This window comes from Phragmites australis, chromosome 9, assembly GCF_958298935.1.
Source record: "Phragmites australis chromosome 9, lpPhrAust1.1, whole genome shotgun sequence".
NCBI lineage: Eukaryota > Viridiplantae > Streptophyta > Magnoliopsida > Poales > Poaceae > Phragmites > Phragmites australis.
This window is the reverse complement of record NC_084929.1, coordinates 5,355,046-5,372,257: the sequence shown is the minus strand read 5'-3', so window position 1 is coordinate 5,372,257 and position 17,212 is coordinate 5,355,046. Positions and strand designations below refer to the sequence as shown.

At 40.9% G+C, this 17,212-nt stretch overlaps 2 protein-coding genes across 3 annotated transcripts; one reads left to right on the top strand and one right to left on the bottom strand.

The window, feature by feature from the left end:
* The first annotated feature begins 789 nt into the window (after positions 1 to 789).
* Positions 790 to 3,095, top strand: LOC133929711 (LOB domain-containing protein 15-like). Its single transcript, XM_062376499.1, has 2 exons — positions 790 to 1,260; positions 2,558 to 3,095. The coding sequence occupies exons 1-2, from the start codon at positions 1,027 to 1,029 to the stop codon at positions 2,987 to 2,989; spliced, it is 666 nt and encodes a 221-aa protein (XP_062232483.1). The 5' UTR covers positions 790 to 1,026; the 3' UTR covers positions 2,990 to 3,095.
* Positions 3,096 to 4,058: 963 nt separating this feature from the next.
* LOC133928521 (uncharacterized) lies at positions 4,059 to 7,750 on the bottom strand. 2 transcript variants are annotated; one of them, XM_062374874.1, is made up of 7 exons: positions 7,530 to 7,750; positions 6,673 to 6,875; positions 6,264 to 6,348; positions 5,976 to 6,030; positions 4,885 to 5,020; positions 4,744 to 4,807; positions 4,059 to 4,539 (listed from the first exon to the last, which is right to left on the bottom strand). In XM_062374874.1, exons 2-7 carry the CDS (start codon positions 6,847 to 6,849, stop codon positions 4,448 to 4,450), a joined length of 609 nt encoding a protein of 202 aa, XP_062230858.1. In that variant the 5' UTR covers positions 6,850 to 6,875; positions 7,530 to 7,750; the 3' UTR covers positions 4,059 to 4,447. The 2 variants fall into 2 exon arrangements, with proteins under 2 accessions (XP_062230858.1, XP_062230859.1); XM_062374875.1 differs by having other exon boundaries at positions 4,059 to 4,807.
* Positions 7,751 to 17,212: the final 9,462 nt, after the last annotated feature.

The window sequence follows — 17,212 nt, the reverse complement described above, 5'->3', positions numbered from 1 at the left end:
ATTTAATTAAAATATTGGGAGCCAGCTTTTGGTGGTGTTGTGCCAAGCTATGCTCCTCTTATTTTCAAGCTACTATGAAAAAGCTGTAGTGAAGAACTTAGCTTCATGTTGGATAATCTGATTACGGTATATATAAACGAGTTACGGATTCGGATAGTTGATCCTTCGTTATTCCAACTGAACTTTTCGTTAGTAACTAAACCATATTTTATGTTCTTTATAAAGCAACAACATCTAATTTTGCAATATGGTATAGAAACTTCAGCTAAACAAACACTAAAATGTCTAAGTGACTCTACTAAACAATATTATCACAGTCCACCGTCGATCCTGACATAGTTAGTTTACATTAATTCAGAAGATTCCATCATTCCATATGCATACATCTACAGTTTAGCCTTAGCGCTTGATTAAAGTATAACTGCAAGTCAACACAGCTCAGGCTAGCTTCCAAATGGTGGAACAACACCTACATAGAGTATCTTGCAGTGCAATCTTTTGACAGCAACAACGAACGCATTTAATCCTAACCAATTTATCGTTCTCTCTCTCTCTCTCTCTCTCTCTCTCTCTCTCTCTCTCTCTCTCTCTCTCTCTCTCTCTCTCTCTCTCTCAGCACAAACACAAAAACCTAGAAGCCACCATTTCCAAAGCGTGGCCTCAGTTCCATTCCTGTCTCCCCTTCTCTTGCCTTCATGTCCACTGCAAGGTATGGTATGAAGTATGATCCATCCAAAGAAACGACATTTTCCGAGCAAAAATATCTATCTACTCAGTCCAGTAAAAAAAAAAGACTATATATGCATCTACCTAGCTAATTAGCTTCTCCTCAGTTCACTTTCAAGCATGCATCATGCTACAATAAGGCCCAAATTTTTGTTCACATATATATAGATGTATGTCAATCAGTGTCACAATCAAGTTAGAACCCTAATATCTAACCCATGATTTCATGCTGTGTTCAGCGAATGGCAAGACCATGAGCTCGGGAAGAAGATCAAGAGGGAGTCGGCGGCTGCGGAACACATGCCGTCGGCGCGGAGGAGCTGTAGCCTGCTGCCAGCGGGGGCGGGGGCCGCGGCAGGAGCCGGGCCAGGGTCGGCGCTGAACGCAATCACGCCGTGCGCGGCGTGCAAGCTGCTCCGGCGACGGTGCGCGCAGGAGTGCCCCTTCTCGCCCTACTTCACGCCGCTGGAGCCGCACAAATTCGCCGCCGTGCACAAGGTCTTCGGCGCCAGCAACGTCTCCAAGATGCTCTTGGTAAGTAACCAAGTCCATGGCCTTGGTTGAAGTTGAGAAAAAATTTATCGATAACAAAAATTTATCAGAGGTTAGCGATAAATATGATTATGGATTTATTGGAATTCTATCGGCGATAGGCAAAAAAATTTGGATAATTTTTTTTAAAAAAAGGCTCAATTTATCTAGAAAATCATATAGATTGCATCCAAATCATTTGATATAAAAAAATAACACATAAATGAATTAGAATTGGAGGGGTGGTCTAGTGGCCTACAACCTGCGGACCGATGTTTTGTTGCTCGCGTGTTGGATCCGGGAATCAAAAGACGCTAAATTCAGAAATTATCGAAATTTTTGGCTGATAAGTAAATTTACCGGCCCCCGCCTATAAACAGGATTATCGGGTTTGAACTCAACTTGTGAACAAAACATATTTCTTTGAACTAATCTGATGAACTGATTTAGTGCCACTTATTTTTCTTTATGCGGTTCGATATAAATCTCACTCCGAGGAGTCAGCACACAATATTTTTTGCATTGTGCCACGATTTCAATTGATTAGTTCTGGACAATTAGAATTTTGAACTCTTGAATCTTGAATCAGACCTTTGCATATTCAGAACCCTAAATTCCCTCGATCTATCTCTTTTTTAATTTGAGTTAGATCACTGAAGCTTTATTTTCGCATCCTCTTGATCCTTGTATTTTTAGTCTCGAGATAAGATTTTGAAGTTTCAAAGAATATGTCTAGATGAATATTAATTTTAAAGCTTCCCCCTTTATATTCTTGATATTTTAAGCTCAAGGCAAGAATGTGAGGATATAAAAGATTCGCCATTTGCAAACTTTTGTTCAATGCCACACCGGCACACCCTGAAGATTGCCATTCTTCTCATTTTTCGTTTATCTCAAGAAAACTCTAGATTTCCCCGTGCAGTAAGTATGCAAGAGAAAATCAACTCATCAAACTCCTTAATTTCTTGAATCAAGACTCCAAGATATCTCCCCATTTTGAGCTCATAACAAGCAATTGCTGTCTGATATATGCACATTTCATCAGCGACCCACACTAGTCCTTTCGCTCATCAGTAAGGTCACAAAGCTCGGATCCTCTTGGAAAGCTGCATCTATATATGGATATGCTTCACCAATTAAGCAGAACTACTCCGTAAATTCATCGTGCCATATGTCCAAGAACAGTTTCGATCTGTGTATGCCTCATGCATTACTACCGAACTACTGGTTAATGGCACACTGTGCTGCTTCATGCTTGAGCTGCCGATCGACTGACCATGGCGACCTGCGTCTGCTGCAGGAGGTGCACGAGAGCCAGCGTGCCGACGCGGCGAACAGCCTTGTCTACGAGGCGAACCTGCGGCTCCGGGACCCCGTCTACGGCTGCATGGGTGCCATCCTCACCCTGCAGCAGCAGGCGCAGGCCCTCGAGGCCGAGCTCGCCGCCGTCAGGGCCGAGATCGTCAGGCACAGGTACCGCCCGGCCGCGGCCGCCACGTCTGCAGTGGCCACCGTTCTCCCCTCGTCGCACGCCACCCAGCTCCTCGCGGCCTCGGCGGCTGGCCGGAGGCTTCCAGCTGCCAGGTCCGTGGGGGCGAGGACGGTGACGTTAGCGGCGGCCGCCGTGGGGCCTGCGGCTTCGCCCTCGTCGTCTTCGACGGTGTACGCCGCCGCGTCGAGCTCAACGGACTATAGCTCCATCACGAATGAGAACGTTCCCTATTTTGGTTAAGGTAGTAGTCGTTGATACTGGAGTTTTATTTGGCATAACTTCTTGTCGTAGATTCTAAAGGATTTGTAGAAACTATGTCAAATGACAGTATTCTGTAGCAAATTATCAGTAAACGGATTCAGATAATGAACTATAAAATCCGAAAAAGCATAATATGTTTTTCACAGGATTCTTCAGAAAGCGAATTGTGCAGAAGCACAAGCCGTACCAAATAGTGCCTGAATACTAGCTGTGTTTCTTGAATGTATTTTTGCCTCTTTTTTTTAATTTGTAGACCTTGTGAAAATATTGAAATAAAAGGTTTTTATAGCAGAGTAAATACTTTTGTTGAACTTGTTATATGATATTGTACTACTTATTCTCTGCACTAGCAATTGCACACGTGTTTTATATATGTAGAATCAATTTAGAATAAAGATGCTCAAGTGGGTCGGGCCAAATAGGTCGGCACGAGGCACGACCATTTTGGCTCGGCCCAGGCATGGCACAACACGACGGTTAACGGGTCGGACCAGCACAGCACGACGATTTGGGTCGTGCCTGGGTCAGAGCCGCGGCACGACAGGTTAGCACGGCACGATCCGTTTAACTGTTCATATTTTTGTAATATTTTATATAATTTGTTTAGATCTAATACCATATAGGTTATGTGGTGCAATGGTAGTGTGTTTGACTCTCAAGTAGAAGATTGGGTGTTTCATTCCGAGTGAAAGCAAGTTTTTGTGATTTTTTTTTAATTTTCCAAAAAGAGAACTCAATTATTGTTAATTTCTTGATTTGTAGACAGGGAGATTAAAAGTATTTCCAGAGGAGGAATGGGATTTAACTTTGTACAGTAATCATGTGATCAACTTGGGTGAGCAACAGAGATCATTTGGATTTGTCACAACTTATTTATTTTATAGAAGTATAGATGATAGAAGATAAGAATATACACACACACACCATTGCACATAACTACATAAGTGTGCCATTAGAAATATTTACATATTTTCAGTATACACAATTAGGTGAGTATTTTAGCACAAATATTTAAGATAGCATAAGAAATACAAATGGCAGGGGCAAAATCATTGTATAGTACACACCTCTCATTTGCTACTCAGTGCTAACAACGTGAATACTACAGGGCCGTCTTTCCTATCGCTTGTTTCAGTATTGATCTATGCGGGTCGATCAGCAACACGACCATCGGTACACAACATTAACAAAATTTTATGTTGTAAATTCAATCAGGTGCCAAATTTGTAGCTAAAAGTTTCACTTTTGAAACTTAAGCTCCTCTTTCACAAGCACATGTGAATTAACAACTCATCGAGAAGGGTTGGGGAATTGGAGTGAGTGCATATGATACTCTACTCCATGAGTGGTGTGTCTGACTGCATTTGGATCTCTGCATGGGATCCCTCACATGCTTGTCTGTGCACATTTCATTTTCATGGTACACTTGAGTCGTTCTCATTTAAGTGGCACAGGAGACAAAGGAGATTGTTTAACCAAACTTTGCATCTTCCCATACATGTTTGGCGCCACATTCAGACAGAACTGCACTGAAAAATACAAAATGTAAGTGAATGCTATTCAGGCAGTAATGTTAAGTGGTATACACTTCCAGCCGAAATCACCACTGGTGACTTCCTATAGCTCAACTGCAGCTGCTTTTTTGAGCATACATACATCTACACTATAGCACCAGATCGCTCATGTTTCTGAAGAGTTTGGTTTATAAACTCCAGAAGGGCTTGGACACTAACAGTTTGTGAATGTGCAGAGAACCTTCCATACAGGAACCAGCATTTTGACAGGAGGACGGAATTTCTGCAAGTTAAGCTCGCTATTGGATTACTGAATTCGTTTTCAATGAGCTAAGATGTGTGAACAAGAGTCAATTTTACCTGGAAAACTAGCAGTTCATCTTCATCACGCAAAAGCAGTGCCAAGCTCCAGTAACAGGTCACTGGTGTCACGCACTCATTTAGCAATGTCTTCATAATCTTGCCAATGGGCACAAAATGACGATCAACTCTTCCGCTAAGAATCACAATTTTTAATGTAAATGAATCAAAGTTGGAGCCAAAGCATCTAGGAGCCTACATGTTTTCTACGCAAGAAAAAAGTGACGTGTATCTCATACAGCTCTAAAGCTTAATGATGAAGCAATGATGTCCATATATTACAAAACTCAGAACCAAGTCCACTGATTAGAAGATCGACCCTATACTTATACATTTTATACCATGCCTAAATGCAGAATGATCAGTACAGTAATCCAATTTTGTTCCCCTTTTTTCCTCAAGCTCTATGGAACATATAGCAGTTGCTGGACAGTTCCTATTTCTTAACTGACATAAATAAATTATTAACAAATTAATTAATCTTCGATGCCAGTCGCTGCAGTTTTTCTCACAAGCATAAGCTTTATACTCTACAATGCTACAGCATGCTCCTAAAGGAAACTGCTGAGACTAGAACATATTCTAGCTGCTCAATGCATATAATTTATCATATGTGATCAGTGATCTAGAGCCACAGTGAATAAAAGAGAACATATTGTTATCCTCTCTCTATTGTTTTGGCAAAAATAAAAAGAAATGTCCCACCATAATATGAAAATTGAAGAGTGCTGGAGTGCTTATCCAGCACTCACCCAGCAGGTAATTGTCGAAAATGAGACCCTCTATCTGCTACCCTGCTGGGTAGCTGACTAGCAGTTTTATCACAAAGATATTGCATTCCAACAGTCGACTTAGATAATTGGTTGTGAACGTATTCAACAGCCAAAGTGGTCATCTACTCTTGCTACCTCTTTTTTTCAAGTTCTATAAGGAATCCTTCAGTCCTTCAAGCAGTAAGGTAACCTACCATTGTCCACCAATTATCCAGGATAGTGGATACTGGATATATACAATAAGATGGAGACAAGGACAAACAGTAAGGGAGTAACATGGAGTATGATCAATTATTTCAGAACAGGGAGATGGTATACCTCCAAAAATGTATCTCCAGTTGAACACCAAAAGCTGGCATTATCACTACTGACTCTGCACAAGATGAAACAGGGAAATCTAATAAGAAACACACTGCTCATTTTCTAGCATCAATGCCAGCATACAGGACAGGAAAAGATGGATATCCTACTCTAACTTTGAAGTATGAGGCAGTCTAACAGTGCAAAGAAACTAAAACCTGTTATTACAATGTGCCAGCATACTTTTGATGATTATGAGCAATATGCAGAAGGGCCCATACAAAGACATCTGTGATGAGGATTCACCTTTCCTCACAGGCTTGTATCGCAAACATCTGGCGAACAGAATGGCAAAGGTAATATTCCAAATTGATCCAAGACATAGCCTCTCCTGCAACATTGAAACAAGTGAATGCTAATATATAAACCAGTCATGAAAAATATAAAGTTAAACGGATGATGCCTTTCATTTCATCACATCTGAATCTAGAATGTTATGAGACTCGTCAAAGGATGGGCAACATGAAAAGTTGTAGTATTCTCGAATAATCTGCATGTGGAACTAGGTGGTTCCAGTGTTGTCCACAATTTAATGAACTAACCCTGAGATCAGCGACCTAGGAATCCTAACTAGATTCTTCTTAAAGTTTTTTGATAATATTTCTCATAAACAAACTACCTACTTATGTGATAGTAATTTACAAGAGAATTGTACCTTTTCCAGCAATGAATGGCAGACATTTGCAAGAAGAAAAACGATGCCAATGTATGACAAGAGAACTTGCGATCTGCTCTTCTTAACAAAGATCTCGTGGATATCAACTCCCGTTTCACAATGATGCTTGTACGTATACACACCACTGGATGTTTCTCCTTTCTGTTCTTGCTCCATGGTCTCTCTAGATCCAGAAACAATCACTGCATACCAATCAGGCACCAAGGTAACTAAATCAGTGGTGGAACAAGAAATCAGCCACTACTAGAAAAATGACCGAAATTAACAATAGGTTAGTCCATACTAAAGCATGCTCCACCATGTACATTGGAACAAGAACCTGTACTGATAAAATTGTATAAGCACCAAACAGCAAAAGACTCCCTTCTAGCCTGATCTCTAGTTTCTGTATCAGACTGTAAATTAGTTTCCCACGTCTAGAAACAGCAATCATGTCCTCGCGATTTAAATTCAGCACGGGAATTGTTTCGTTGTAGTAAACAGTATATACTTGCTGCCTCGAGACCCATGAGATGTAGACTTAACAACCCTGATTTCACAACAGAAAACATCTAAACATGAACTCTCTAATTCTTAGGTCCAGAAGCATTCAGCGTCTCAACGAGCGCTCCCATGATCTCCCGTGATCTCTTCACTAGTTCTCACGACTTTCAACAAGGCAAATGTGAAACATTCAGAATTCCATGACTAGATTTGCCGTCTATTATTGTCAGATTTCTAAACTTTTTAATCGGATGAGTCAACAGATGGAATTTTGGAACCTTCGCCTCACCAACTCAAACTTTGGAGTATAAAAATCTTTCAACTCGAAGTCCCGCTATCTGCACTGGGAATACCTGGGGGAGTTCACCTCCCGTCGCCCCCCACGGCAACGGCGGTCCGCGGTGGCACGAGTGACGGCACGGCGGCGCACAGGCGGGTCTCCCGGTGGCCGAGTGGATTCGGGCGCTCTAGCAGCGACTGCGAGGGGGGGGGGGGCGGAGGCCGGGCGCTTGGACGGCGCCGGCGGCGGGGAGGGTGGCGACGGAGGCAGGGGCGGCGAGGTGGGTTGCTTGGGCTTTGGCCCTGTTTGATGGGGGCTTTTTCTTGCTTCTGCTCAGCCGGTTGGGAAGTTTGTTTTTAAAAACCTGAAAAACTGATTTCTAAGTAAATTAATTAAAAGTTGAGAAGGTAGTTGAAAAAAGTTTTTCTGTTTTTTGGCGTGCTGAGGAGGTTAAAATTTATTGCAAAAGTCGATAGCAAAAAATTATCAACCATCAGTCAGAAACCAGAAACCAACTTTTTTAAAAAAACCAAAAATCTCGGCCTAACCAAACACAACTTTTTCAGTTGAAAATGGGGCTTATTTTTCCTTTCCGTATAAGAGGATGAAATAATCATTTTTTTCATTTTTAGAGGTTAATTTTGCAGGGTCATTGAATGTCGATGCTACGTGGCTGCAAAACATTCTTCTTAAATTTGTTTTTGGAAAAAAATGGCATGAAATATTTTCTCTTGGGAGAGTTAGTGTGCTGTGCAATTTTTCTACGCCGACGTTTTCCTTAAATTTAGTAATATGAATAGATATATGGACGCCCAACCAAATACTGAAGAAACCACATCTTAAAAAACTTAATAATTTATATGAAAAAGACAACAGCAAGAAGCTATCATAACTATGCTTTGTACAATCTAAAATTAGTGGCGGAGCTAGGATTTTAAAGGCAGATATTCAAACTTTCAAACTTTCTCAAAAAATAAAATTGTTCAATAGCAATACAAAATATGAACGATCGTAATAACAAGAACCCAAATATAAAATACTTGACATAATGATAATATCCTAAATACTTTAGAAAGATTACAAAATAATAATAAATTTACAATATAACTTTATAATCCTTTGCTTGGAAGCGAGTTATGATAGCATCATCCTTTACTTGCTTAAAAAAAATTCACGTTCAAGAAATGTAACTAGATAATCGTTCAAGTATTGCTCTCCTATTTTGTGTCTTAGCTTATTTTTCGTATATTTTATTGAAGAAAAGATCCTCTCAACACTAGCAGTTGCTACAGAAAAAATTAACACCAATTTAAGAGCTTGTAAACAATATGATAGTGAGAAGCCTTCTTTGTTTCAACAAGCATAACTAAAAGCACTACTATAGAAATGATTTAGTGTGATGTACTTGTTCAGACGATTCTGTGGAGCTGTCTGTGCAAAGATTATCATAAACGGCTCCAAAAAATAACTGTCTGTAATGATGTCGAGATGCACTCTAAAATTGTGGGACGCTTTTAATACATATGGTTCCCATTTGGAACCGTCTGTATTACTAATATAGACAGCTCGTATTTAGAGCCATCTGTAATAAAATAAATATCACAGACAACTCTAAAAAGGAACTCTGTACCAATTGAGTGCCCCACTTTACACCTGAACTTCGCAACACGCAAAGCCCCACGTGTTTCTACCCATCTGTATTAACTAGACAGATTAACGTTGTGCTCGTTGTGCCACGTTTTCAATCCCTACCTCCAGGTCTGAACCAATCAGCGCCGAGCACTCAGATGTGTGCTTTCTCAAAAAGCGAATCCATCCATCCATTCAGGTCTCAAAAGCCAATCCATCCGTCCATTCGGGAACTACATCGAGAGCATGTGCTCGAGAGCAGAGCAGACAAGTCCATCACTCCTAGTAGTCCATACACTAAAAGCAAACTCCATCACTCACATAGTACATAATAATCAAACCAAAGCCTTCTTTTGAGCCTATGAAGATGGCGCTTGTGGTTCGCGTCGTGCTGCCACGAGGACTGGTTGCTAGGTCGTAGGTGGTCCATGCCACGCCGCCGTGGAGATGGCTGATGCACTGCCAGAGGTCCATGCCACGCTACCATAGAAGCAGGCACCTGTGCCATTGGAGGTCCACGACACAGAGTTAAGCAGCGCGGAGTCCAGTGATGGGGCCCCTAGATCAGGCAGGGGAAGTCTGTCGCGGAGCTCGCTGTGTCTTCCTGGCCTTCTGGTAGCTGAAGGCGAAGGAGAAGGCTGCGGAGGCCTTGCTGGCCCTCCGCAGGTAAAGAAGGCCAGTAGATCTTGCTAGTTCCATTGATCTAAAGTGTGGATCTTAACGGATCTAGGTCAGATCCATTGAGATCTCATATTCTATGGCGCCTGCCTTCGTGTCGTGCGCGCGTGTCTGTGTCGTGGTGTGCCTGTGGCGTCCGATAGAGTTTTGTGATGGTTGCTTGTAATATTGTATACAGAGGTGTCAATGCAAGAAAGGTTTAATACTCTTTTTAGATCTGTGACTTTTGCCAAGGATTAGGTGCTCTGTAATGGTTGCTTGCAATATTATAGTGGTTCTGCTTTTGGGATCTGTTATGCTTGTAATATGACAGCTGATTAGCAACCTGAGCAGAGCCAAGCTAATGAGCACTCACCGGTGCAGCAAGCAGCCACGACGGGCGCTGATTTTATTTTTTGGTATTTTTTGAGTTAGTATAGACAGTTCTAAACTACGAGCTATCTGTACTCTTCCTAGTTCATAGACGGCTCGTAACTTCAAGATGTCTGTGATATCCACTAGTATAGATAGCACCAGTTACAAGCCATATGTACAAATTTATACAGACTTTTTTTCATAGACGGTTCGAAAAAGCGTCCCGCATGGAGTTTCTGAACTGTCTCTACAAACGTTTTCTCTAGTAGTGAAGCTTAGCCAGATTCTTCACTTTTCTGAACCTTTATCTTTACGCATATTAGAAACAAATATTTCTAGTTGCCAGGTAAGTTGCAATAATTCATCATTTGAGAAATCCTTAGCATAAAAAAGAACAAGCCCAAGTCCATTAATAATTTCTTCAGCTTGAGCTATCGAAGTATTCGTATCTTTTTGCAAGACATCCCAAGAACATTCGACAAATATGATAGTTGTTGAAAGAACCATGTACAATCACCACACTCCTTAGCAACAACAACAAGAGTAACTTTTTCAAAAATTTCTGCTAGCTAATTTAGAAGCTCAAGAAAATTTCCTTTATGTAATGAGACTTCACTTTTATCATGTCTACGAAGAGCTAGCCTTTGACGTAACAGAGACCTCAATCACTTAATTGAATAGGTCAAACGAGATTTGTAAAGAGCCTTGAATTGTTTTATATTTGAAAAAATCTTCTCCTGAATTGATGATGTTGGTGTAATGAACAAATCATAATTCTCTTGAGCTTCACTGTGAGCACTAGTGATAGAATCAACATGTTTGTCAAATCTATTTTTCATGTTCCAATATCTAAATCCTCCATTCCAGAACCTATCTCCACTAGCAAATTTTGTTTTATCCTTGAACAAATAGCAAACAAAGCAGAAAGCGTCATCTTTTTTCACACTATACTCGATCCACTTATATTGGTCAAACCAACTAGGTAAGAAGCAGCACTTACCTCCAATATCTCGTTGTCAAAATTCACCTGATCTTGGTTGGTATGGCCCTAATGCAATGAATCTTCTTCTCATTTTATCTTTATCATTAACATCATAGCCTTTTTTATTTTTTAGATTTGGGTCCTATTTATCTGGTCTTCTTTGGAGATCTTATCGGGGAAATGTGCAGGATGTAGGATTCAATCCCACGCCGGCTTGGCACCCACCTCGGTGCTTTGCCACCGGGCTCCCTGCCCGTCTGCATTAACATCATAACTTGAGATGGAAAGCCTCTTTCCAGAATCATGCTCAAGTAAATCCATATTGTACATTGCCTCATCACTAGAAGATTCACTTGATTCATCGTCTTCTATATTTGGAGAGCCTATCTCTGGTTTTGTGCTCAGGCCTATCTCCGACTATGTGCCATGACCATTATTTGCTGGCACTAGTCAGTGGCGGGCTCAGGATTTTCAATTTGGGTGTACGTATCAGCACCGTAGCTGACGTCGTGCCCCGCCTTTTCAATTTTCAACATTTCTCATATATAATTTGAAAACAAATCCACCTAAATTGAGAAGTAACCAACCATATGCCATAGCAGCAAGTAGATTACCCAGAGTAGGAAGCCACAAGCTAAACAAACATTAATCACCCACAACAGCTCATGCACTTGATCGATCTCAGAACTCCAAGATCCAAGCAACCCTTGAGACATCAGCTACTGAACTTACCTAGATTAACTAGTAACCACGCGCTTTTGCTGGACTACGGTGCAGAGAGGGCAAACACTGAAGAACTTTGAATGGCCTAGCTCGCGCCGGCGCCTACACCCATTGCAAGCCAAAAGGACTCACAAAACGCACCTTCCAGCTGCACATGTCACCCTACATCAAGAACAATTCAATAAGATTAGCGAATAATTTACCAAATTTAGTGTAAGCACAAAATGAGGGTTGCCCTTGCATTGCCACATCACCTTAGAAATCGAAATTACAATTCAAATTTACGGTTCCTCATCTTTTGAAATGCAGCTATGATGACATCATCCCAACTTGCAAAAAGAAGTCCCGCTCAATAAATGTGACCAAACAATCATTCATGTATTGACTCCCCATTTTATTCCTTAGCTTATTCTTCACATAAGTCATTGAAAAAAACACTCTCTCAACACTAGCTGTCGCTACAGGAAGAATTAGCACCAATTTGAGAAGCTTGTAAACAACTTCAAAAGTGCCGCTCTTCTTTGTTTCAACAAGCTTAATAGAAAGATCGGCAAGAATTTTCACATCTTTAAACCTCTCATCCCTTCGCACATCTGCAATATAATTTCTTAATTGATTGGGAAGTTTCAACATTTCATCCTTTGTGAAATCCTTAGGATAAAATTGAGCAAGCTTAACCAAATTCTCCTTATCAAATGCAGCAAATGAATCAATAGGATTGAATGATGCCATGCAAATAAGTAATTCTGTGTTCACCTCATCAAACCGGTCATTAAACTCTTGAAGTTGCCTATCAATGACACCCAAAAACATATCAATATGAAAGCGGTGTTTATTCGTAGCTTTACCATAGAACCTTGCAGATCTTCCAACCGGCTTGTAGTGACCATCCATATCAGCAATTTTGATCTTATGCTTCACACAAAAAGAAATGACACCCTGAAGGAAAGTATCCCATCCACCATCTTCTCGCAATAACTGTAATTGTTCCTTTGTGGTATAAACAAGAGAAATAGTATTAACAATATCTTGCTCCCTCTTTTGCAAAGCATTGCCTAAGTCATCTGTGTATCCAAATATTTCTTCCATCAAATGTAACATGAAAATGAACTCGAATGATTCAAATGATGTCAACATAGTCTGAGCCGATATAGCCTCCGTCCCATTATAGTCTTCCCCAATCTTGATAAGAGCTTTTCAAATTGGTTGGTACAAAGCAATAATATGCAATATAGTTTTATAGTGAGATCCCCACCTTGTATCACCTGGCCTTCCCAAACCCATCTCTTGATTCAAACCCTGACCGCTTTCAAGTTCACCCAATTCCAATGATTCAATGATAGACTTGGCTTGAGCCACTCGAAGCATTCTTATCTTCTTACTTAATAAATATGAGAGTTGTTGAAAAAACCATTGACAATCACCACTCTCCTTAGCAATAGCAACAAGAGTTAATTGAAGTTGATGAGCAAAGCAGTGAATATAATAAGCAGAAGGAGACTCATCCATTATAAGTTTCTTCAAACCATTAATGTGACCCTTCATGTTACTAGCTCCATCGTATCCTTGCCCACAGACCATAGAAAAGCTCAACTGATGATCCATAAGCAAATTTTTAATTGCAATTTTTAGTGTTGAAGATGTAGTGTCTTCAACATTGATAACACCAAGAAATCTCTCAATTGGCTTTCCCTTTAGGGACACATAACTAAATTCATCAGCAAGTATCGAAAAATGTTCATTACCAAGATCCTCCATAATAAGCTTAGTAGTTTCCTTGGCACAAGAGCTTATAAGATCCTTTTGTATCTTGTGGTCTATCATTTTACTTTTTTTCGGAGCATTCTTTAGAACCACCTTGTTAACTTCTTGAAAATTATTTGCTAAAAAATTTAGAAGCTCAAGAAAATTTCCTTTATTTTTAGAATCTTCACTTTCATCATGCCCACGAAAAGCCAACCCTTGTCTCAAGAGAAACCTTATGCACCTAAGTGACCATGCCAAGTGGGCTATGTAAAGAACCTTGTAATGTTTGGTTGTTGAAGCAAATGACTATTCAATTGATGTTTTAGGTTTTACAAAGAAATTATATTTCTCTTGAGCTTGATTGTGGGTACTATTAATATCACCAACATGTTTCCTAAACACCTCTTTATGGTTCCAATTTTTAAATCCCTCATTCACAAAAGCATCTCCACCAGCACAACTATTATCCTTGAACAAATAACAAACAAAGCAAAAAGCAGCCTCTCTATCCACACTATACTCAATCCAATTATAAGTATCAAACCAAGCAGGTACAAATCTACGCATACCTCCAATCATTCTTCTTTCAAAATTATGGTCCCGTGGTTGACAAGGGCCCAATGCAATGAATCCCCTTCTCACCCTATCTTGATTATTGATATCATAATCTGCAATTGGAATCCTCTTCCCAGGATCATACGGAAGCAAGTCAACATCAGAAATTCCATCATCACTGTCATCCACTTGAGCCGCTTCGTTCACTTCAGCCTCTTCATGAACTACATCATCATTGTCAGGCACAGGCAATTGAATGGAACTAGGAGATTCAATTGATGTCTTTTTTGATTTTGCAGCTTTACTCCACATGGTTCTCAAATCAATAGTCTTTCTCTTGATAAGCTTCATAGTCCCCTCTAGATAGAAAAAACAATGAGCATATCAATATGTGAGCATGTTGTACAGCTAATGTTAAGCTGAACAAATACACAAAAACAGTACAACAAATAACCTAAATGCTCCTGCACATAGACAATTTTGATTTTTGAGTCACATGTTCAGAACAATTTTCAATTTGTTCATTCACTCAATCACATGTTCATACTTCTTCAATTTGGAAATTGGAATCATGTTCACTTGTTTAGTCCAGCAAAGAGCAGACCAACACATGTTCAGTCCAGACATTCACTTGTTTAGTTCAGTTCAGACCAGCACATCTGCATATGTTCACTCAGTCCCTGACCTGTACACTTTCTTCTCCAAAAAAACATTGAACAACAGAACACAGCTCTACTTCTTTCTTTTCCAAAAGAACGTGTACGTACTCTGACTTGCCACCAATGCTGTCTGGCTCGTGCCCGCGCATGCGCCAGCACTGGCGATGCGCCCCGGTGCCGCCTCGGCCAGGCTCGCGCCGGCGCCTGCACCCGCGCTGCTCCACGGCGCCGCCTCGGCTAGGCTCGCGCCGTCCCCTGCACCCGCGTCGCACCCCGGTGCCACCTCGGCCAGGCTTGCACTAGCACTGACGTCTGCACCCGCGCCGCGCCCCGGCGCGGTCTCGCCCTGGCTCGCCCTCCAGCGAGCGCCACCGCTGCCGTCGTCGCCCTCCATTTTCGGATCTAAATGTGAGAATGTCGCGTGTGAGTGGCCAAGCCAAGTGGGGCATGGACGCCTAGACGGTGGACCGCGTGGTGGTCCTGGTGGACTGGTGGAGTGGAGTGGGAACGGTCGAACGGGCTGCATGGGCTGAGTTGCGGACTTGCGACTTGCGAGCTGCTTTGGTTGGACTGAGTTTGCTTCAGCTGTCAGCTTTGCCGCGTGAATACATGCAGACATGCAGTATACATTTGTACACCTAGAAAATACTACATATAAAAAAAATTGCTCAAAAATTTAGGTGTACATCTGTACACCCATGACCCAACGTGGGCCCGCCCCTGGCACTAGTACCAATTGCAGCTCACTACCATTGGGAGGAGGATTACACTCATCTTGAATAGATATTGGTGTCGATGTGAAAGCTATCTTTCGTGTCTTTGAAGCTATGTCCCACTATGTTTTTAAATCAATAGTCGTCTTCTTCTTCGTCCATCATAAATCTAATAATTAGTATGTATATTAGATAAACAAAACACAAATTTCATAAGTCAAAAGCACTAACTAATTTATTCTACTTATTTCTTGATTAACAAAGAACTGAACTAATCTAGAAAGCAATTAAATCGTAATATCGCATGACGCCATGACCTAATCAAAAGCACTAACTAATCTATTCTATTTATTTCTTGATTAACAAACACTCAACAACCGATTAGACAAATTAATGTTGAAACTCACCAGTCACCGAAGCTTTGTCAAATGTCAAAGATGTGCTCTGTGCTCGAGGTCGGACCTCGGCCAACTTTGGTGATTTGGTGTGCACCTGCGCCACCGTCGTGTCTTCGTGGCTTCATGTGGTATTGCTTTGGCGGCTAGTAGTCTGTGCGTGATGCGTCTACCTGAAAATAGGCCCTGAAAATCTGTACTACTTAAAAAAACACCTATACTCAGTATTCCGCTTTCGAAAATCCCGCTCGCTTGTGCGTTCCACTTCGCTCCCCGTGTGAGCCCGCATTCCGTGCTACCGCTCGCTGCCGCCCACGCTCTCGCACTCCTGCATGGACCTGTTTCCCACGTACTGCCACTCGCTGACAGCGCACGCTCCTAATTTACTACCTACCAAGTATATGATAGAACTAGTAACAAGAAAGAAGCCTGTTCGTGCGTCTCCCACAACCAAGAAAAACACCCACTAGCTGAATGATTGAATGGGCCCTGATAATCCTCAACTAGGCTGTGGACTATTAGGCTAGTTGGGCTACCGGTGGAATACAAACTATATACATGATTTTTTTTGCCAAAAAAATGGGTATTCAGCTGAATACCCATGAATCACTGTAGCTCCACCCCCATCTAAAATCTTGTTTGTAGAAATAAAGTTATGTACTTGAATTAAAGAAATAAAATAATTCATATTTGTAGAACCATGCAGCAAAAAGAAAGTAAAACTTCTTCAACTTTTGGCAAATTAAGCCTCCTCCTGATCTTCCTGAACCATGAATGAACTGATGAGCAAGACATGTTCCGCCCAAAATTAACTGAGAGGCACATGTGGTGGTGGTGGGCATTTCAGAAAAAAAAAAACTACACTCCCTTTTTAGAAAAAAAAAAGTACTACATCCGTTCTCAAAAAAGATGTCGTTCTAGAATACGTGCAGTTAAACTTTAGAAACTTTGACCACTAATATACACAAAACTATTAGTATTTGACATATGAAAATAATATTAGTAAATTTGTTTGAAAAAATATTTTAACATCATCTAATTTTTATCAACTTTTACTAAAAAATAGTTATTAAAAGTAATAGTCTAACATACTTGTTGAACACTGTATCAATATCATAAACAAGTAAGAGAGAACGAATGCAGTGCCACTACAAACAAAACCATTATGCCTAACCACCACCCAAACCCCAATTATGAGCCATAAGTGAACAAAAACATCTTAGTCAATGTTCTACCCCTACCACTCAATCTCTTGCAGGCCCTCAATCATTGACTAATACTGAAACCCCAAGCATCATTAGCTGTCTTTTGGAAGTAAACAA

Coding starts and splice junctions, on each gene's coding strand:
- LOC133929711 (XM_062376499.1), top strand. CDS start 1,027: ATGCCGTCGGCGCGGAGGAGCTGTAGCCTGCTGCCAGCGGGGGCGGGG. Junction 1,261..2,557: donor ACGTCTCCAAGATGCTCTTG/GTAAGTAACCAA, acceptor CGTCTGCTGCAG/GAGGTGCACGAGAGCCAGCG.
- LOC133928521 (XM_062374874.1), bottom strand. CDS start 6,849: ATGGAGCAAGAACAGAAAGGAGAAACATCCAGTGGTGTGTATACGTAC. Junction 6,031..6,263: donor ATACAAGCCTGTGAGGAAAG/GTGAATCCTCAT, acceptor CATCTTGTGCAG/AGTCAGTAGTGATAATGCCA. Junction 4,540..4,743: donor TCTCTGCACATTCACAAACT/GTTAGTGTCCAA, acceptor TGTATTTTTCAG/TGCAGTTCTGTCTGAATGTG.